Source organism: Cygnus atratus, chromosome Z (genome assembly GCF_013377495.2).
Source record: "Cygnus atratus isolate AKBS03 ecotype Queensland, Australia chromosome Z, CAtr_DNAZoo_HiC_assembly, whole genome shotgun sequence".
NCBI classification, from domain to species: Eukaryota; Metazoa; Chordata; class Aves; order Anseriformes; family Anatidae; genus Cygnus; species Cygnus atratus.
Window position 1 is genome coordinate 42,909,859 of NC_066396.1, and position 23,572 is coordinate 42,933,430.

The 23,572-nt window shown below is 37.4% G+C and overlaps 1 protein-coding gene across 3 annotated transcripts in view; it reads right to left on the minus strand.

The window, feature by feature from the left end:
• Positions 1-23,572, minus strand: part of FRMD3 (FERM domain containing 3) — a 155,469-nt gene that overhangs the window by 54,527 nt on the left and 77,370 nt on the right. For all 3 annotated transcript variants that reach the window (XM_035565303.2, XM_035565304.2, XM_050716443.1), the window contains exons 3-4: positions 19,564-19,606; positions 10,984-11,062 (exon numbers count right to left, since the gene is read on the minus strand). In XM_035565303.2, the coding sequence (XP_035421196.1) occupies positions 10,984-11,062; positions 19,564-19,606 (122 nt within the window). The remainder of the gene's footprint in view (positions 1-10,983; positions 11,063-19,563; positions 19,607-23,572) is intronic.

Genomic DNA, 23,572 nt, shown 5'->3' on the forward strand with positions numbered 1-23,572 from the left:
CATTAGTACTAGGTTAAAGGCTGGACTAAACAGTCTTAGAGGTCTTTTCCAACCTGAATGATTCTACTCTACTGAAAAAGTATATTCATACAGATACCACACGAAACTCAGACAAATGAACACTCCCCAGTCCTAAAACCTCTGCTAAGTTTTGCCAGGGTGAAAGATTAGTTTGCAGTTCTCTGAAGAATGACCATTAGGTTGAGGACAAACTGCATTTCACCTTTTAAAAAATGATGAAAAAGCCACCTATGAAAGGGGCATCCCAAGGTTTCACAGCATGTCTTGCTAGCCAAGTTGTAAGGTCAACAGTTCTCCAAAGATGCTGCACATTGATTGTTTCTGAGTTTGAAAACTACTATAAGGATATTTGAAAGTAAACAGGACTGTGGAGAAACATAGTAGCCCACTGCTTCCAACCTGATGTACAGATATCTGTCTGAGATGACAGCTATGAATCTGACATCTCAGAGCTGCACCAGGTACAACCCTCTGGCTGTATGGATGGGAGCAAGCACTATGAACTGTTACCATTCTACGCGTATATGGCTATTTATAAGAAGAAAAATTAAACTTTAAAATAAATTGATTCCTGTGCAATAGGACTATTCACCAATACTGCCAAATCTGAGCCATCTATTACAGGCCATTATCTTCACAGCCCAGGGAGAATGGAAAACCTTTGGGAACTGACTCAAAGCACCTATTCAAGAATCAGTCTCTCTCTCTCTCTCTCTCCCTCCCCACCCCTCCCTTTAATACAAAGCAATAAATCATAAGTTAGATTCCTGAACTGAGATGGTAGGGATTCCCTCTCCCTCAAATAGAGTGTTATTTTATGACAAGCCCCAAAACACACATACATGAATTTTACAGAATACAAAACCTGTTTCTTTAATACAGAGGGACAGTACTAAATACAAGAGTTTGTGATGGATCACTATGATATTACTGGCACTTAGAATCAAAAACAATAGCAGCACCAACAGAAACTCCACAGAATGACTCCAAAAATGACATTTCTGTGCATTCCACTAAAATTCTATATAGATGAACATGGGTGTTTGGGTGGGAGTGTGCATACTTGTGACATTTCTAAGAAAATAGTTTGTTGCTAGCCAGGATCAAAGATCCTCAATATCCTTGTAACAGTTCTACATCCAGAATAATCTCACTGATCTGAGCTAATCTTAAACAAGAAATGCTTTTCTTTTTTCTCCCCATATAAATCAAATAGGAATAAATACAGTTATTATACTGTTTTCTTGCTTAGGCCTGTCCACAATATTGAAGTACTAAAATTCACCCCCCGGAAGTTAGCTTCATTACTATAAAAAGTAATCCTTACTATTTCAATCTAAATTCTCAGTATATGCATTGTTGCCAGTTACATGGAACTAACAAAAAAGGTATTATTATCCATCACTCCCATATAAATCACCGGTTTTGTAAGCTGTTCAGAACAACAACTACAAAAAATCAGAATTAAAAAGTTGCTGAAACTTTCCATTATGACTTTTTTTTTTCTGTAAGTTTAATATAACACCTTTCTCCTTGTCTTGTTTTGTCTCACTGACAAACTAGGGAATATTTCCTATCTGTAAAAACTGTCAAAACAGAAGTATATATTCAACTTTTGCTGAGAAGTATGTCAACAGCAAATACATAAGAGTAAGCAGAGAACATACAACCAAACCAGCACATAAGACCTAACTTTACGGAAAATAACGTCTGCCTCAGAGCTGATTTCTTCCGAATGATAGCCCTGAAGTAATTCAGGTGAACTCAAGCCATCATGTAGGCCAGCTTCTGTCACAGAAGTGGGCCACAGATGTGATTCATTTTTCTTTAAAATGTATAATTCATAGGGCTAGCTAGTCTGAGAAAGAAGCTCTATTTATTTTCTTACCATAAATAAAAGGGAGTAGGTTTTGCAAAGTTTTTGCAAAGTTGTTTTGGGGGTGGGATCTGTTGAATTGTTCGAATACGTTCCTATTACACTCATAATTCTTGAAATAAGAGTATTAAAATTTATTTTTTTTTCTGCCACTAAGTTTCTATGCTACTGAGTTGCTGACTGAATTTGACCATTGAAATCCAGGTAGAGAAAACTAGGTTTGGCCTTTCTGATGTCTTTAAAATCCTTGTTCAAACAGTTCTAAATTCTACTTTCAGAGAATTACTTCAATTCTGGAAAAAAGCCATTTCTAAGACAGAAGGCAGCAGTTAAGAGGGGAAAAGAGGCACAGAGCATGGTTCCCAGTGGAGCCTGGAGAAATTGTTGGCTGGGACACAAGGGAAACACTTGAACTTACAAGGAGGGCAGAAGAATACCCATGCAAACCAGAATTGGAGTTTAAATGCCTTTTTTTCAGAGATCAGCCACACAGCAAGCTTCATGGGATACTGTTCATCTTCTTCAGGCAAAGCAACAAGGGCAGCTTGGAACAAATCCTGGACATTATAGAGTTCTCTCAAATGAAAGAGATGTATGCGCTTGGGACTGAACACTGAAGTTGTAAGCTTTGCAATAGGCTGTCTCCGCCTCAGACACTTCCTATAATCCTCCTAAAGTAATTTATGTCCTAGATCATCAAAGACGACCTATGAATGTGCACCTGACTACTGACTTCAATAAGGTTTATGTACGTACTTAAAATTGCCTACACTTAACAGAAATAACCAACAGATTCAGATCTGTTTTATTGCTTTTCATGCCCTTCCACCACTGCTGTGTTTCTTCTAAGACCGAGCACAACTTTATAGCCTGATTTCCAGCCTTATCTAAATACTCAGGCTTACCAACAAGGCAGCAAACATATGCTTCTAGCATTTATGTTCACAGTTGTCTAACACTGAATAACCTCATTTCCATCTATTATATGTTTACAATACAGATGACTCAACTCTAAGTTAGCCAAGTCCTTTCTACAGGTGGAGGGTCAGCAATATCAGTTCTTGTTTTCAGGCAGTATTTGTGACCCACAGAAACCATGTTTCTAATTGTTTAACTGCCTGTTTTTACCTATTTTAAGTTGTTCAATGAGGAAAGAAAGCTTTCCCATAATCAAAATCTGTGGTTTGTCCACACAGTGTTGGTTTTTTCTTGTGCTCAAGTCACTACACTCATTTTATTCCAGTAACAGGCATTTCTCCCAGTGTTCCCACAATCTTTCCAGCCAACAGACACAGTTGTTTTAAGAGATCCAGCAATGTTTCAAAAAATTGTTATCTCAGCTTGGTGTCTGGCTTTGACTTTACTGGTCTTTCCCATGCTACAGTGCATACTCAGGTGCAGAGTAGCAGAGTGCAAATGCCCATATTTACAGTATTCCTGGATTGGGTGGCCTTGTCTCCCAGAAGAATTTATGAGCCCTTTATGAACATTCTTCTGGACACTAATTTTACAGTTACAGATTCTACAGTTGACAGAGTCAGTTATACTGCAGGAGCTCTAGTTTCCTGCCAAGGTCTATGAATCTAACCTAAGCACTAATTACTACATGCCAGTATCTAATACTACAACTAAGAGAACATCTGTTCTTTGCTCTATACTGCCACCTAGATAGCAAGACTAATAGAAAAAATATATTCTTTAAAAAAAAATTTACTTGTCTACTCACAAATATTTGTGAATTTTTTGTTATCTTATATATTAAAGAAAGTCATCACTCTACGTGCTATTGACAAAATGCAGAGTTGACAGATAGCTCTTGGAGTTACCACAAACAGGTCTCTGAAATCACCAACTTAGTGTGTAACTGCAGACCAAACCAAAAAAAAAGTTGAACGTCATTAGGGAAAACACTCAGAACAAGACAGAGGGGTATTTTGTTGCTACTTAAAGCCTTGATGTAATCACATTTTAAATGCTATACCTAGACTCTAGCCCCTGCATCCTACAGAGGATACAGCTGAGCTTGATAAAGAGAACAACTAAAATGAGCAAGAGGATAGAGCTTTCCTTGAAAGGAGAGAGAGTGACCGAGGTGAAGTAAGACTGAGTCTTACAAAATCACAAAGGCAGTGGGAAAGGTGAATTAAGAACTGCTACTTGCCAAGTCCTGCAACACCAGAGCTGGGGAAAGTCAGTGTAATCAAGGGATTGCTTAAGGCAGTGAAAGTCCACTACCTGCTGTGTAAGGTACTTGCTAAGTGCCACAGGAGGCTGTCAATTCAAAACAGTACTACTAAGTCCAAAAAAAAGGAAGTATTAAACAAATTCATGATTAACGGATCCAGAAAAAGAAATTTACTAAAATGAATAGGTAGGAATTAAATTGTTAAAATTCCTAATAGAACAATTCTAGAAGCTTGACTTTAGTGAATGCAGATGGGGTGAAGATCATCTATCTGCTTTCTTGTTTTTCTGAAAAAATATGAAAGTTTTATTCACATTGCAGTGGCTTAAACCCCTCAAAACTTTTGTACAACACACACATTAATAAGTATGCCACAGTGATGTTAGTACATCAGTCAGCCCTACAATTCACCTGACCAGTCATAAGCCAAATAAGAAGAATTAGAAGCTAGGGACATAGCCATCATGACTTCAAAACATGAACTTTGTTCAAACATGAGAAAAAACAATATATTTCTCTTACTAAGAAAAGGTCGAATGTATGATCCACCCACAAATGTCAAAAAAACAAAACTAGTAGCATATACTTTGTTACCATATTTGGGTAACTGCATGTCTTTTGTATTAACAAGCATCTGTAGAAAGGACAAACACCTTTCTGTATGCTTTGTGGAAAGTTGTTTTAATGCTAAGAACTAAAAAAAAAGAAAGTGTAGCAGCATCCCATAACCCCATACTGAACCTGTGCAATTCCTGGATGGTAAAAATCATCAGAGAAGTCTGAACCAGCAGTATTACTTATTAAAAAATAAATAAAGTTATTCCCTCAGAAAGAAATAGTCCATTTTCTGCCTGGGGTGGGCATGGGAACATCATGGGAACATGACTTGAATGACAGCTTTGTAGCAATCTCTAACCTTTCATTTCTGTGGTCAAAATGACGACTGCCACCTGGATCTAGCAATACATGGGCTTGTCCTGGCTGCAGAGCTGGTCAGCATCTGCTTTACTATGCATGGTCTTTCCTTGGGAATAGGAAAAAGTGTGAAACACTGCTGTACCAGCCAGCTGCTTAAAAGCATTGGCTACATGGGAAAAACGTTACTGCTACACAATAATTAATTAAATAGTGAATAAAGAAGACAAAGAAATAGTAAGGGACAGGCTGCAGCATTGTTTTGAAAAGTAGGTACATAAAAGCCTCAACACAGCACAGGAATAGTTTGTTCTCTGCAGGCTTCCAAAACAGAACTGCATCTTCTCAGCTCTCCTGCCTTCCCCACTGAGACACAAGAGGAACTACGAACCTCTCAGATGTCCTTCATGCACAGGCACAAGCTTCACCAAAAAATCCTCCTTTTTTTTTTTAATTTATTTTTGCCACCTTGAATGCTAGATGCAAGCCTGCGAGTACTAAGTACTCTTATTAACAACTCTCACTGATCTTTAAGTCCTATGGTATTTTATCTGATTGTGAATCCAATACTATTAAAACTAAAAACTCACTTGACAACTGCTAATTACCTCTGTAAAGCCAAAACAGAGAAGTGGGCTTGCAGCAGCATCAGAATAGCTACCACCACATGTCTTCAGAAGAGCTGACAAGGGCACCCAAGGAGGTAGAGGTATTCCTAAATTATATCTGGAATAGGGTTCAGCAGCACAGCTGTACCCAATATTAGCTCATCTTTGGAAAGATGAACTTACTGCAATACTAAATGGCTCGATACTGAAGCATTAGCAATCTAAAGGAAGACTACTGGCCCCAACTAGCTCCTCAATCTGGAGGAAAAAGCACAAGTTCTTCCAGTGTGAAGCAGCATTGAATACAGCTGTTTGTGACAGGGTAGTCAATCCCTGCATGCATGCAGCTGTACTGTTTGTTCTTGCTTGACCAGGCTAGCTCACTCAGGGCTCTTTAATTTGCCATGTTTATATGCCCCGTCTTTGTCATTTTATATGATTTCCAGTTAAACACTTTTCATCTGCTTTTCTTGTACCAAAGTACCTATTACACTGTTTTATGACAGTCTAGTGATTGAAGAACTGCTTCTTGGATTATGAAACATGGATTAGGAAAAAAATGCATGATGACAGCTAGATGAAATAATCCATCTTTGGTTAATTCCACCAGCTACTCACCCATGCCCCCTTCTAGTTCTCATTTTTTTCTACAATAATCATGGATTACTGTTGATACAGTATTATCTGTAGCATCACTCCTTTGGGACCTCAAATGACTTCATATTTTCTCATTTTAATTATACATACACAGTATAATGTAGGGATTTAGAGACAAGAAGGCTGGAGGCCTCGGGCTGCTTTATTACATAAAAAAGAACAAACACTGATTTATTTATTACCTAAACAAGAACATTGAAAAGAAGCAAGCAGTAAAAATCTGTGCCTGAGTGTGATGGGTCATTGGATCCATCTGCTCATACTCCCTCAGCTGTTCCTATTCTGTTCACGTGCAGCATGTCATGCTTTCACAGCTGTGGACCCTCCCAGGGCTCTGACCTCTGATTAAAGAATAGCGAAGAGAGGCAGAGAGCAAAAACATCTGTGCTTTGCAGAGGGTGTTGGGATGCTGTGCATACAGTGAATTTGAATGGCCTCTGTAGTTCCTTTCATGGCAACTTTACGTCTTTGCCTGTTGAGCCAGAATAATATTAACCATTACAGTGAACCCTGGAATATCGTGTTAGTTTTTCTGAATGTGATTCTGTACACATGGCTAAAGAAAAAAAATGCTCTCCTGACCCAGACTTATCATCCTCTGTGCAAAAAAACAACTACAATGTTCTGACTGCAGTAAAAGATGAAGTAAAAGGAAGTAAGGAGAAGAGCAAAATTAGCAGCAATAAAGTAAGTATATGCATATGTATTCAGGGTCTCTACCCCAGCCCTGTGGAGTGTCAGCTAGAAAACAATCTGTGACCAGATGCTGATTTAATGAGAAAAGAGACTGAAGTTATGTTTTACATGTGAGTGTGGCAGAGAACAAGAGAGATGTGCCAACGTGCTTGTTATGGTGCTGTTGCCTACTTAAAACTAGTAGTCATTCCTTTCATTAAGGATGTTCAGTGAAAACAGTTAAATGCTGTTTTCCCAAGCTGAAGAACTTTGCTCTGACTTCATATCACCAATAAGACTATTATATCATGTGAAACAGAAAGCCACAAATGCACCACTCAGAAAAGACCGACATTCTCCAGATTCTACACAAGGCAGAAGTCAACCCCTCAGAGATGTCCGCAGTACAGAAGACCTCCACTCTTCTCACTAAGACTGAGTACTTCTCGGTTTAAAATATTACACAAACCATTCAAAAATCTATATTCACTTTTTGTGTTGTAACCTGCTGACCCTCCAGCGCTCCTGAATTAAATTCAGAGGCCTGCTCATTTGAGCAAAATATGTTAAATCCTTGCCACTTTCTCATCACATTTTTTAAAAGACTCTGGGAAAACTACCTGAATAGTTTGATTCTTACAGAAAAAGTGTGGTTTTAGTCTTCCTCAAAGTGGTTTCAAACAGGTGTGGCCTCACTGCCCCTTTGAGGAAGCAATATTTCCAAAATCAAGGACAGACCATTTAAATCCATGTTAACACAAATTAAAGGGATAAGTTAAGAAAGTTAAACGTTCAAGTGCATTAAGACAGGTTGACAGGTTTGTCGACAGGTCAGGTTTCACATAGTTTGTTATTACAGAAACAAGACAGCTCAAGGCAACAATCCCCGTGGCTAATGAAGTTAACTTTTGGATTGAAATCCTAACATTAGCCGACTCTAGAGAACACAGTGATCAAGGACCACACAGAGCCTACGTCTCCAGCAAAATGCTGAAAATTTGTCCTGAATTCTTTAGTTATCCTTAGTGTCTGAGTTCACAGAACTTCTGATTCAGCAACGCTGTATCTCCAAGTGCTTTAATATCCAGGGGCAAGCATTGATTTTATTTCAAAAGCATAGCTATAGAAGTGATCATTAATTAAAATGAGAGAAGATGAAAGTAAGCAGCTGGAATGGTATAATGTGACTGACAATATTCTCACACATCCTGAACAGTGGAACTAAACACAGTGACAGACAAGCACATGGCTTGATGCTTTGCCCAAGGCATTCCTGGCCACTATGTACACACTTTTTCAGATTCTCATGGTTTCTTTTCTATAATATTGCAAACAGAGGGATGACTTCAGATAGGTCTTTCTCCACTTTAATTTCCTGAAAACACTCCCACTGGAAAACAATACACTACCTCAAGGATTACAGTCTAGCCTACCCAAGGTAGAATAGAAATGAAGCAGCAGTAGTAGTCTGAGAAGATGAATACTCAGTTTTCTTCCTGCTAGGGATGTCCGAATCCATAGTACTATTTCTCTATTTTATAATATTTTCACAGAAATTACACAATTAACCCCATATACACAGCTTCACATACTGAATATGTTTTTCTTATATTAAATATTGCCATTGAATAGCAAGAAAATCAGCTTTTAAAAATACCTGCACATCTCCCTGATGTCTGTAAGATGCTTTATTAAGGATTTATTCCTATAAAGCTTTTACAAAGACTGCACCAACAATAATCCACATGTAGAATTCAGACAGGGTTAATTAATATTCTGAGCTAAACAGTATGACAATGTGGCAGGAAGAGTCTTACTGTCTCTTAATTTCACCTACTAAATGGGGACTACAGACACCCAACAGATTCTACACAGCTGAAGAAGGAAGAGATCAGCTCTGTGATACATTTAGGCATGCACACTATGAGAAATGTAAAGCACTTTTACTGTGACTCACCTGACCATACATACAGCTATAAAGTACAGATGGCTTTTAAGTTAATGGGTGACAATATTAATGGGTGACAATATTATTAATATATTTTCCAATCGTCTTAAGGATACATTGAAAGGAACATGTGAATAGAAAAGAAGTCCTAAAAAAAAAAAAGAAACAAAAAACCCCAACCCCTACCACCAAAAAAAAAAAACATACGAAACCTTGACAACTGGTTGACTGTTTGATGACTGCCCTCTGTCAAATACTAATTGACCTTCTTCTCCTTGAGTTTCACCAATTGTTTCAATTCAAGGAAAAAAAAAGAAAAAAAAAGAACTCCAGCCAGTTTAGAGCATCATCTTGAATCTGACCTTCCGCTTTAGTGATTTCAGGAGTATTTCCCATACCTTATTATTGTGTAAGAGACCTTGGAAATTTGGACGCCAAGCAAAGCTTTAGAAATAGCAACATTAGGAAACTATAAAGCTGATCAAATGCAAAAACAAGTCATGTGCACTAGGTGAACATATGAAAAGAGAGATTATTTCTCCTTTTTAAGATTGTCTAGTACCTTAATAGTATTACTTCTAATAAAAGTCCATAAAATATTTTTAAACAGTAGCTTGACTTTAAAAATCAATTTGAAGTGTTCCAGGAGATACTAAAACGTACTGATAGCACAATACATTTCAGTGAGCTAACTCAAGGTGCTTTGCATTTTCATTAAACTTCTGCTGAGAGGGTATCCAAGCAGTTAGAAAAAAAAAATCAATCAATTAAGGCTCTTGAATGAGAAAAGTCTACACCTTCCTAGAAGATTTAAACTACAGCTCATAAAAAGTAAAACATTCATTCAAGGACAAATACAAATAATGAAAATCCCTAAACTTCCTGGTTTATAACCTGTTCCCTCAGCTAAACAGTTTCAGTACTTCACCCAAGATAAACAGCCATAATATGAACAGCATGTTCCAGCTGCTCTATACAAACTGTAAACTTACCATTCAGCAGAATACAAGCTGTTCCTGAAACTTTCACTACGAGACCAGGGATAGTGGGAATGCTCCCATTCACAAAGTGACTTGTGAGCATAAGAATTTGCAGGGCTTGGGGAAAGCATCGATGAAGAGCTCAAGGCAACAAGTGCTCCACTGCTCTGTACTTCTGCAACACACACTTATCAGTTAGCAGTGTGTCCTGCTGACTAACAATGTGGTATGACAGCCCTGCACAGCTGGTGCAGAGGTAAAAATAGCTGTTACTTCCCTACATTTTTGCCCAGTGCTCTTCTTGAAAAATATCTGGAGCAATAAAATATTCAAAATGGTTAGCAGGAAGGACAAAAATCCCATTTATTAAGTACTATCTAATTACTAATTAATAGTACTAATTATTTAGTAATAGTAATTAATAGTTAATAATTAACTACTAGTTAACTACTAGTTAACTACTAGTTAATCAATTAATAGTACTATTAAGTACTATTGAGTACTATTTATTAAGATCTATCGCACAGGTATATTTTCAAAACACTGGAAAATTCCAATGTAAGCAACAAGTCTTCTTAACCTCTACAGTAGCTATACTTTAAAAATATACATAAATTTCACTTCTACATCAGTTTTCTAAATTCCATCCATGCTTTAGAAATACTATATTGTTCCTGGTCCTTATGACAGACACTTCAATTCAAAAATTCAATTAGAAAAAAAATCATGTTCCTATTAAAAAAGATAGAGCCACTACTGAATTAAACTTCACAGTTTATTTCACACACACAATAAAAGAAAATCTTAGAAACAAAAGAAACTTAATAAAGTCCACAATCCTTCCATGTGCGAGACTCAGCATAATACTTGCCCAGCAATTTGATCATTGCCACTTCCTGGAAGTTCTGCAACAGTATCACTACTTCTCTGTATGTTAGGAAAAGTCCCCTTAAGCTGCTTTTAAATCTCCATAGTTATCATAGTAAATAAAAAAGGTTATCAGTAGTGCAAACGTCTGTCTGCTATAACATTTTATCATAAATGATGAGAACCCTAGCCTACACAACAAGCAGTCTTATTTTGGACTTGTTAAAAATGTACAGACAAAAAAAAAATACCTGGTGAGCTCTTCTTTAATCTTCAAGGGTTCATGTGGGTAGAATTTCACTCTAAAGCACATGGTATATGGTGGATGAGCTGAAAGATTATAAAAAAGAAAAGCATGAGAACTGTAGCAAACAACACTGTCTCAGATATTCTGAAGGAACTGCCTCTCACAAAGTCCGTGTGAAGGTCAGCTTTGAAGAATTATGCAGGGAATCAAACAAAACCAGTACATATTATGTGTATGAAAAGAACTGAATAAATGACAAAGGCTAAAGCACATGCAAAATACTGACAGCCTGCGCAAAGCAATTTATACATGGTTTTGCACCTCACAGGGCTTATTGCTTGATCCAAGCAGTATGAATAAAAACATCTGGACTGCTCTTTTGAGTGCACTTTTGTTGTTTGTTTGTTTTTTCCTTCCTCCTTTCCTTTTGGCAAATGATAAATAGGAAACATTTGTGTCTGATCACAATGAGGTATGAAGGTGTTATGAATAACTATTATTCCTGGTAATGATAATGCCCAGACAACAAAATGGAAGAACCCATTAATTAATTTTGGCTAAGTAAGCTAGAGACAGGACTGTTTCTGATTCCAGTATTTAATAATACTACATTACCTACTCCTCAGCTAACTTATCAGTATTAGGCCTTAAATATACTTTCACTTCTAGGAAGGAAGGAAGAGAGGAAAGGACGAAGGAAGGGAGGGAGGGAGGGAGAAGGAGACGGGAAAAGGTAGGAGAAGGGAAGGGAAAGAGATGGGGGAGAGGGGAGGGGAGACAGGGAAAGAGAGAAAGAAAAAATAAAGCAAAAAGAGAAAGACTATCACAGTAACAGAAGATTTCACTTTACACAGCTTTACATCCTACTGTTGCATCTTTGATAGTGTTCAAGATATTATCTAACCCTAGGCCAGTGATCTTTTGGTGATTACAGATGGGATTGAAAGCAAACAAAAGACCATTATTCTAATAAAGAGGAATCTTGCCACAATCCTAATAGAATAAAAGAAGTGTGAAAAGAGAACTTAAAAATATCAAAGCAGGCACGATACAGAGATAGGAAAAGTCCTCAGAGCAATCTGTAGCCTGACAACACTCATGTTCTAGATTTCAGTGAGAAACAAGAAGAAAAATATTGCATCTTCAAAAAGTAAATGGTGTGGGCAGAAAAGCCACAGCTCTATTATACAAGCCATGGTAACTCTCAAGCCTGCAGGTAAACTCATTAGAAAGCATGAGGATGGATCAAGCACAAAGGCAGAACTGCTGTCCCAGCAGCAAGGGCCTCGGCTCTGCCAGCAGCACAAGCGGACTGTACCAAAACATTGACCAACACCGTCATTTTTAGACGGCCAGAAAAAGAGGAAGAACTGAGGCTTCAAATAAAATGGGAATACGTAATCATTGCACTCGTTTGGGAAAGTGTCCTAGAGACACAAGTGTAGCATTATAAACCTTTTATTAAAATATTTAACATACAAAAGTTTCTACACACAATTACAGTAGTTCTCAATATGTATAGACTCTTAACAAGTTTTCATTCTTTTTTAAATTATTTTATTTTTAAGGAAAGTATTTATGCAACTTTATATCATAGTAAAGTATAGATACAAAATATTCTAGTTAGTTTTAAAAGTCCTTTAGTCTTAATGTATATTCAAGGCACAGAGGCAGTCTAACCTTCCTGAATCTTGGAAGAGATGGTGGTTTTACAGAGGGAAAAGAAGAAAAGGTGGAAGAAAAGTACAGACCAAAAATAGTGATAATGGAAGAAGAAAACTGTTGAAACAGATTAAGTTTTACTTATTGTAATCTATCAGTAATTACTAAGCTACTAGAAAATTTTACTCTAGCACCTTCTCAAGTTTACTAGCTCATTGGCTTGTGCAAAACTACAAGTAGTAATTGGTTCAACAATCCTGATATTACTGATGCTACTTTGGCTGCAGTATTTACCTGCATGCTGCAAATTTCCAGAAACACATCATTCCATGGTAAAGCAACAGAAAATAAAAATGTATTACATTTTCTGTTATGGTTCTTATCCTTTGGAGGGTTCAACTGCTTTTGAAGATAAAAGAATATTTTACCCTTTCAAGGCTTCATAATACATTTTTTCTTAATATGGTCAGTCAGCCTCAACTAAAAAAAAAAAAGTTGATTTCACTTTTTTTTTCTTGTTTAAATAACTTCTTATTTGAGACACGGGGAGGAATATCAGAAGAGATGGGGAGTGAGAGATGAAAAGTGCAGATAAAAAAGAAAGCAAGGAAGCGGCAACAAAAGGTAATGGAGAAAGAAAAAAAGCCTTAAGTGTTCTCTAGGCATGGTCTGAACATTCAAGGTAATCAAATCTGGACAAGGCCACTGAAGGCAAGAGAAGCACTAAGAATGCTTTCTATGGGCTTTGGCTTAGATGTGACTGCAGCATTGACTTAAAGTGACTGGAAATTGGCTGTGAAACAGACAACATTGCTACCTCCTTCCTGCCCTGTAGTGGCAAACTAGAAGGTAAACCGAATTCAATGTCCCAGAAGGAAAACAGTCACCGAACAATGTACGAAGAAATCATATTGCACAGAAAAAGTGAAAGATAATGTATATAATTTTAAATGATTCTGTCTTTTCTTAATAGCCTTGTTACAACTAAGTAAGGCAGAAAAACTTGTCCTTTCAGGATATGGATCCATTTACAAAACTTGATAGAAAAGTCAACTTGTATTAAATGAATAGAAGATACTCCTCAGGAAAAAGAAAAAAAGAAAAAGGAGACTATTAAATCTCCTGATAGATTTAAAACTAGTTTGTGCTTGAAACAGGGATGCAGAAATAAGAACAGCTAGTGCATGGCTCTGCAAGGGCCTACCCAGTACAAGCCTACCACAAGACACTAAAAATGTGCTGAACTTTACCCAAATTTTGGATGTCAGTGAAATGACAAACTTTGGCTGTGGTAAAAATTAAAATAAAATAAGATAAAATAAAATAAAATAAAATAAAATAAAATAAAATAATAAAATAAAATAAAATAAAATAAAATAAAAAAAGGGAAGATGGTGTAAGAGCCAAGCTCTGCTGGTATATGGTAGCTGCAGAAAAGCAACAGCTGTCCCCATGCAAAGAGTATCACAGGGAGAAAAGGACAGCATACACTGCACTAACAGCCCACAATCAGTCACCAGCTACGCTTATAATAGAAATGTTGTACTTGTAGCAGGAGGACAGTACATGACAGAATTATACTTAAACACACAGAATATGCAGGAGATTGGGCAAGACAGTTTGAAGGCTTTGCAAGCCTTTTCCTAGACTCAGGCTTCTGTAACAATATTCCTCCTCAGGAGAGCAGCAAGGAAAGCAAAACAAGGCTGCTGCAGCCTGCTAAACAGATTTCCTTTCTCAGCAACACCCACACGAACAGCACAATCCTGACCTGCAATGTGAAATACTGAAAAGAACGTGACCTCAGCCATCCAATTCATCTCCAGATGTGTTACAATGTGGTACCCTTCAATTACAGAAAGAAACAGCGGATTCTCTTTGTCTATTTGGGGAAAGCGGACCAGACAACAAGCCACAAACAATGAACATTTGAAACATGAAAGGGAGAATGCATGCAACTATCCACTTTCCTCCCCATCTTAATTTAAAAATGGATCATAAACCTATTGTTCCTCCAAAACCACAGATGACTATATGTAAGTGTTTATTAAGGCCTTTATCTTATGGATTTTACAGCACTGGAGAAACACACAAGAGAACCTGACATTCTTTCGTTCTCTGTATTCTTGTAGTGGAAAGCAAGACAGGCAACGTATTGCATCAGATCAAGAAATAAGATTGTCAAACCAGACAATTCCTCAATTCCTCAAAATTAAAATTACTTGCTACCTCTTACTCACACATTAAAGTGGATACACTAACAAAAACAAACCTTCCCAAAACAGAACTCAATTTTTATCAGAATGTTTCTTCAACACCGAACCAGTCTGAATACAATCAGGCTTATAATACCTATAAGCCTTTTCTCTCAGAGTGGTCCTTTATCTGTCAGATAAGGGCCAGCTGTTGCAGTGAAATGCCCAAGGCTTTGTAAGGATATCCTACCATCACAAGCTTTGCTTTCTCACTAAAAAAGATTCACAATTGCAGTCATTTCAAAGGATTTTAATTCCAGACAATAGTACTGACTGCAAACTCTGTCACAATAGGGCTGCTAGTTTGCCAGTTTGTGTGTTAACAGCACACAGGAGATGAAGGCAAAGAATGAATAAAACTACTCAAGTTATGTCAAATGCTGAAACCTTCGACAGCATGACCTAGCTTCTCATGAAGGAACAGTATACACAGTGCAGAAGATTTTTTTGTGGCAACTGATTGTATGTTTTTAATATTTCAGTTGCCTTTGACTAAAACAAACTATCCAATGTACTAGTCAGTAACAAGCTCTTAACTGAAAAACAAAACAAAGAGGGATGTGGGAGTGATACCCCTTGGCACAGACACCAGTGTGCAAGGAACTCAGTTTCAGGTGCATCTATTTTTAAGCAATTGCTTCTGAATCATTTAAGTCTTCTATGTATGTGAAACACTTACAGGGAATGATAAGCCTAAGAAAAACTACACATTCATACTATCGTTTCCTTCGCTGACAGACAACCTGAAACAACAGAGGAAAAAATATTTAAGAGAAAATATATATTTTTAAAAGATAGTGAACACCTTGATTGAAGTTCTAGAAGTGTGAAATATAGGAAAAAGGGTGGAAAATTCTCAGCTGCCACTTCTGGGAAGGATTTGTTTTTAACAACCTGCTTTTCACCCAGCATAAACACTAGCTTCTGCAAAGATCTGTACTGGCAGTGCTGTTTGTTTTATGACAGAAAACTTCCTGTATCGCTCTTTGATGTTACAGAGTCTCTGAACTATGTTATTGTACCAAAAGCTACTGCTCGTTAGAAAAAAAATAATAATAATCTTTTACACTCAAACTGTCTTCATGTTCACTGACGCTGCAGAAGGACCTCTGGGGAACCCTAAGACGTGTGCTGATAATTCTACATACCTCCTCCCTTAACATGTGAATCAGATGTTTATCCAGACCACTGGCTGAGCACATCTAAGACAAAACACTACCCTATGCTTTTATTTTATATTTAAGAGATACCTGATCAATCACAAACCTCTAACTGTGGTATCTTCCTCATTGTACTTAATTAGTTACAGTACAACACAGGGCAAGGTGGATTTTCATCAACCGGTTATGAAAATGCTTCAAATTGTGTTATTAAATACACATGGGGTCAAAGATAAAGAATATAGGGCACGCAGGTTAGTGCCCAAATAATCACATGAAACTTCCTGTCTTCACTATGCATGAATTTACAAACAACATATTTGCTTAAATTCTTTTTTAGATTTGTACTGAGGCATGAAAAATTAATTATGAGTTTGTTTAAGAATCAGGTTGAAAGTTTTGCACAGTCCATCTCTACGCCTTCATTCTCGTTTTCCTTGGTTCATTCCAGCTATTCACCGATTTGACAACAGCATTAGAGATGAAGGAAATTTATTTTTCTTAGCAAATTCCAGTGGCCTGACACAGGCAGATATCCTTCTTGCACTCCTTTCTCAGATAATCTGAGATGTAAGACAGTAAGAAAAATGTACGTTTTGAATTCAGATAAACAAAACTGATCCTGTTCCACTGTCACCAAAAAAAAACCCATATACTTGGATATTTCCCACACCCCATGTTACAGGAGAGTTGCATTCTTATTATACAAATTAACCTTAAAAATGAAATGGGGGGGGGGGGGGAGAGGCAGGGAAGGATGAGAGAGAGAGGATGGAAAAATTGTCCTTTTTAAACATTACTGCTGAAGTGACCAGTAGGACTTACACCAAGACGTTTCCAGACATTAAAAAAAATATAAAAGCATAGCCAAATAGAGATGTGCTTTATTGCCAACATCAGGGGGAGAATAACAGTACAAAAAACAAAAAAAAAAGCAGCATGCAAAGAACACAAACACTGGTTTAAAAAGACTTTTATCTACAAAGATGCAAGTACCTTAAGTAGCCTTATAGGGAACTTTTAAATGCATTTCTGGAAGCACGGTGCTCACTGTTCCTAATAGCTAGCCATCAGCTGACTTCAGACAGTACAAACAAGACGGGTAGTCATTCGGGACACTTCTCAGAGACTAAAATTCCCCCTTTCATGCAAAATTAGTAGCAAAAATGGTTGAGGCACTAAACTAGGATTTACACATCACATTAGGACAAAATCATTTCAGTGAAGACAGAAAACACAAGGCTGTATGAGTCCACAGCAAAACTTGTCAGTGAGTAGGGGAAAATAAGTCCCCCACAAATGGTAGCTGAGATCAGGCATGCAGCATTTCTCTGTTTTTGCTGCAGGTATCCAAATGCCTTGTAATCATATGTAAATCAAAGCATACAATTGAATTTAGAATATTTTAAATCATTAGTATTTAATACAAACTACTCTTGCATCAGAGGAAATGAATATCTGTTCTTACAAAACAGATCATTTCATTGTCATCTGAATTCCTTAATGGCGAAGAAAGAAAAGGAAGCCTCCATCTAATAGGCTCACTGTCAACAGCTTTCTGCCACTACTTCTCCCAGAAGTCAGATACACATAATGTATGTTCTGTTAACCAGCCACTTCACTGCTTCAGTTTTTGCTTTCCACCTGCTGCTAATTTCAGTACTCACTTAGGTCACCTGAGACGGTGATGCGTTTTAAATTAATATTGGTAATTTATAAACTAGCTTCTGAATCTAAATATTTTCATAGTGAATTGAATATTTTTAGACAAAATATCAATTAACCTTGTGTGCCTTTAGAAATTGTTTAGTATTCTACTACATAGTATATTTTTAGAAAAATAAATTGAGAGGTTCCTGATACGAAACGCTTACAAAAGTGTCCTTGAAACCTGTGGTAGAGAAAGATACATTTAGCCATAATCTACGTGGGTGTTACACATTTATATAAAATATATCTCCTTGTTTTGTTGCCTTAAAGCACCTGTTATGGTAGCAACTGAAGTTCTTCATCTGTGACAAAAAATAAAGTTATGCAGCATTAAACTGAAATTGCTCATGAAAAGCCAACAACACATTTAATTCTATTTGTGTGCTAAATGTAAGGATGATAACAAAACACCTTTGTTGGCCTCTCATTCTAATTTTCTGTTGTTGTTGATAACCTCATATTAGCTGCATTTTATTTTGCTTCTTTCTACACATTTTCAGAGTTTTGATTAGGAGTCTTCAACAAAAGCCACACAAGCCCTCTGATTAGCCCACCACATCACAGCATCTATGGAATTTATTGACTACCATCGATCATATCTAGGCAACATCTATATGCAGATAGAGTTGTTTTCGATAAATGAAAACACGCTCAGTGCATCTATTGGCAGAGTTCCTGAATTTGTTGCTTTGCAAACTGCATAACACTCCAGCTACCTAAACACTAGACACAGTTCACATTGAATATGCTAGGCACGTGTGTGCACACTTATATGTACACATATACCCATCTTGCAGTATATGTTATTATTGCATTAGTGGAAGAATTTTTTGAAGTATTCCATGTCATCCAGCCAGCACCTAGGGGGTTTCCTGTTTGCTTGTTTTTACATATCTGACAATCTCTTTAACCTCATCTCATTTTAAAATAAACAGTCTCCCATACAAAAGATGCCTTGTATTCATGCTTAAAACACAAAGGACTTGCACACAAAGGGGTACGTATGTGAGTAAAATTCTCCTTCATTTCATAAACTAAGTCGAGAGACAACTTCTATTAAACAACTCCCAGTGACCTAGGTCAAGTCTTCAGGAACAGCAAAATAAACACTCTTCTGCTGTTGGATGTAATCTTCTGAATATCAAAGTACGTCTGTTTAATGAAGAAGTTCGCACAGTTGGACCATTTAATGAAAAAGATGAGCCAGATCAGAGCATGTCAAAAAGACAATTCAAATGATACATTTCTATTTTAAGGAGTTGTTTCGAAATAACAGTTATAATTTTCTACTTGTCTATTGCAGAAACTCACTACCTAAACTGCCAGTCCCTAGCACCCGAGTTTACTTGGCTGCAGCAATGATCTTAAACTAATGTTCTGCGTTGGCAAGAAGCAAGGGGTTGTGGAAAGCAAGCAAGCAACCAACCACCAACAACAGCAGCAACAAACAAGCAGACACAAACAACACTGCAGATTGTCACACTCCATCTTCCAGTGGCTGACTATAGCTGACTTAGAGAGAGAGAACATACAGGTCTTCTCCTCGCCAGATCTGCTGCTCCACAAATGTCAGCTGTCTCCTGCCTTGCACAGTAAAGAAAAGCTCTTGATGTGCAGAATTGTGGGGGAAAAAAAGAAGTGAAATGAGGGTAGCATGGATTTTCTAGTAGATAGGACATGAAAGGCCTCTTTCCACCAGGAAATAAATAAAGTACGTCCTAAATTACTGCATGGGAGCATAGAAAAAAGCTTTGGGCATTTCAAAAGCAGATTAAAACATGAGCTCTCAACACTTACATTTCATTTGCTTGAAGATGGACTTGTTGGGCTCAAGCCAGTGCTGGAAAGGCAAAGCAAAGATCAGAGGTTAATACAGATCACAGAGGCAACAACATCCTTGAAGATGTATGTGGTACCAAAAATAGGAAGTAGGATTTTTGCTTCACCGGGCACACAAACTGGAAAAACCACCTCCAAGCAGTTATAATACTACAATTGTAGTGTGCAAACGTACTTGATCTTACCACATTTGTAAAGTGTAGTTGACACAAATATAAGACAAATATTTCACATACAAATTTAAAGTGGTCATGCTCTACTGATTAATTTGCAGGGGACATTTCAGTCTTACACTTTCAACCATTTTTTCCAGAAGAATGATCATAATGAACAAGTAAGATAGACTACTCAGAAAAGTAAACATCTGTTTGTTACTGCTGTCTTTTACAGTCCCTATAACTAAAGTATCTATCAATACTGTACTCTCACTCAGTACCCTCAAAAAAGAGCAATGTTCTGTTTCCTAGGAAAAATTAAAAATCTGAAAGGGAAAAGAACATACTTTTCCATGAAGTGTTTACTTTATGGATAGTCAATGCACAATGGGGAGATATGGATGCCCACCAGGCCCACCAGTTGGTTTTTAAGTTTGCAGAGAAGGACTGCAATGGAAAAAAAATCACTTTTTATTCTCCTAGAAAATAAACTCAGATGCTTCCATGATAAAAAGCTATGCTCACATTTCAGTTAAGAGCCTTAGCACATCTCCTGCTAACACTAGCTGAACCGTTCAGGAGGATGTTTTGATTGACAAAAGAACATGCTGGTATTGAAGCACCACTTCTGACCACAGCCAAAAGCATTTGTACAAGGATTTTTCCCGTAAGCAAAAAAATCTCCACACTAAAATGAGATTTGTGCTGCAGAAGCAGCTGGTCAAAAAGCATACTATTCAGTTTTAATAAGCATAATCAACACTGGAGGGCCTTGGACCAAGAGGGTTGCATTTTTAACCCTTTTCATTCTATCTCAAAAACCCTATAATATACTGCAAAAAGAAAACAGCATTTGTAAAAACGTGTAATATTAAAATACCTTGGAAAGAAGTTTCCAAACTTCTGTGGCTTTTCAGAAATTGTCACAGCAATTAACAGCAATATTGGAGATAACTTCTATTATGTATTTCTGTTTGAAACTTGCCTGCCACTTTGAGACTGATACAGAACACTGGTACTCAAAAAAAAAATCCACCAAACAAAAGAGAAAAAGAACCCCAAGCCCTAACCAACTAACAAAAATAAATAAATAAATAAAAATCTTCCTCTTCCCTCTACCTAGTACATCTCTTTTTGGAGGGTAGGGAAGAAGAAAGAAACACCAAGAAAACAATGTCTGTTACCAGCTTACCAGAAATGTCTAGCTTGTTTTAATCTTTTCTAGACCACAGAGATACATTATTTCCTCATCTTGCTCTGAAGGAATGGTGAATGGATTGGCAGTGAGGTTTGTTCAGAAAATGGTAAAGTAATTCAAGAAATCTGCTGCAGTCTGCAGTACTTTATAGATATATAATCCAGAATTAATTAGCAGACAGGATACCAGTAAAGTCACACGGATACGCAAATTTACTTTCCTTAACCTATTCACATGCCCACCTCACCTCCACCAGGATACAGACAGTTCTAGAAGACTCAGACAGAAAAGAGGAACTTGGACAAGGTGCAGTCCTGTGCTGTTCCCAGGGAGCTAAGAGTTAAGAGGTATTTCATTATTTTCATCTAGCATGAGCAGGACACAATTTGCTTGATATTTCCCTTTGAAAGGCCAAGCTGAAATACCAGCACAGACCAGGTCAGCTTTTATAGATATTTGAAAAAGTCAATTACCTATTCGAACAAAAAGCAAATGCAAAAAAAAAAAAAAATGCAAATATGAAACCCTCACGATTCATCATATGAATAGTGAAAAAGGGCAACCTGGACAGAACAATTAATCCAATTATCTTCTTTATTTAATTAAGGAAGGCAAGAAGTGAATGGAGCAGGGACTGAAAAAAAACCCTGAGCACTACATAAAATAGGCTGTGCAAACATGGATCAAATGCCTCATGCACCAAACTCCCAGGAATGCAGATTTAGCTCATGTGTCCAGAAGCAAACAGATGTTTCACCAAGACCTGATTTTCATGGGTTAAAAATGGATAGAAAAGAAACAAGCAATTAAGCAGCCTAGACTTTCACTTGCAGGTCAGAGAACTGACAGGCAGTTTTTAGAAGCTCAGATTTCCGTGGTGACCTTCTGTTGGTGCAAACATGTAGGCGATTCAACTGAATTTCCCAGAAAACTAAGCAGTTACTTTATAATTTGTGAAGATTTTCAAAGACACAGCAATTAGGTGCCAAGTGCTGTCTGAGTGTCAGGGGAAGATAAACACCTAGTCACTGCTAGTACTTCTGAAAATAGCCACCCCTATATTGTTTGCATATTTCAATTTGATTTTTAGGAAAGATTTTCCCCTGAGTACTTATCTTCCAGTCTTACAGTGTTAACTATTAATAATTAATAACTGTTCCTCCTCTCTACTATATTCATGCTATATTTATTCCAAGATTAATTAGCTGTTATAGCTAGGACCAGATTAAGGTTCCTATGAATTCATACAAGGTTTTCTGCAGCAATTTTCAATTGAAAAGCATTTGTCATTGCAAAATGTCTTTATGTTTCAAATGTGCGGGGTTTGTTTTTCACATTTTTACTGGAAAAGAAAAAAACACACCTGAAAGGAAAATACAATGTTTCATTTTGAATTAGCTTTTTAGGCAAAATTTTTAAAGTATTTTAGATCTTCAATTATAAAAAAGTTTCATTACTACAGTATGCCACATTGTCTTGTGGGAACAGAGCACAAGTGTTTCAAACTCTCCTGTAAGGTTAACACCTAACAGGACAAATAGAAGAGACGCACAACATAAACCAGACTTAAGCCTGGAACTCTAGATAAGAATTTAATTTCTCTCCATCTAATGAAATGCACAAACTAGGAACAACGAAAAAAATCTTACAGAGCTTCATTTTTGCCTGATGAATTTCACCACGGTCCGTACAGGCTGCTTTAATTGGACAATCACATATGCCCTCACACTAGCTTGGCTTTATACAGGATAGTCCTTAATAAAGATCATAAATCATTCCTTCAGGGGCTGAGCCTCCTGTTTCTGAGAGGGACAACCTGGTCATCACCAGCACTGAAGAAAAGACTTTGATCCTAATCCAACTAACATCTATTACCAAGGCCCTTGTGTGGAGATTCATGCTCCACACTGACAACTTCTAGTCTCTAGTGCTGAAAGAAGTTTGGGTGGGAGCTGGGTATCTGGATGGTCAGACAGACGTCCTTGCATAAGCAGAAGGCAGAGAGCAAGTCGCTTAGAGGTCTTGAAGATCAGTCACAAGGATAGCTACTGACTCTTCATGCTTCAAGTGCCAATGGTGAGTAAGCAAAATACTACAGATAACCACCTTTGGTCTTGAGATCCTAAAATATCCTTAAAATTGTCTTCTGGGTCTGTCCTTCAGTAACTACAGGCTCTCTCACTAAGGGTTCATTGCAACTGCAAGCTGTGCTTCAGACTAGAGCAATTTTTACTTTGTAAATACAGCCCTCACTTCTGATCAGCATTTAAGTGGCACTGAGTAATCATTAGCGTGGCCAGGTGTGTGCCTGCTTACCCAGGAATGCTGAGTAGCTGATGTGCTACCAGCTTCCACTGCAAAAGCTCAGGATAAGCAAGGACACCACACAAGGGTAAATGCTCCATTCTAGTAAGTCGATTTAACTCTGCAAACACTGATGTGCTTCTGGAAAAGATACTGCAGCCAGCAACCTGCTTCAAATGCAGTCATCCACTGCAAAGCTCAGGCAAGACTGAGTTTGGTCTCAGTACAGCACAGGGACAAGGCTTTTAGAATAAAAAGTGGGAAGAAAAGAGCACACAATATTCTGTACCTATTCTCACAGTCCTTGTAA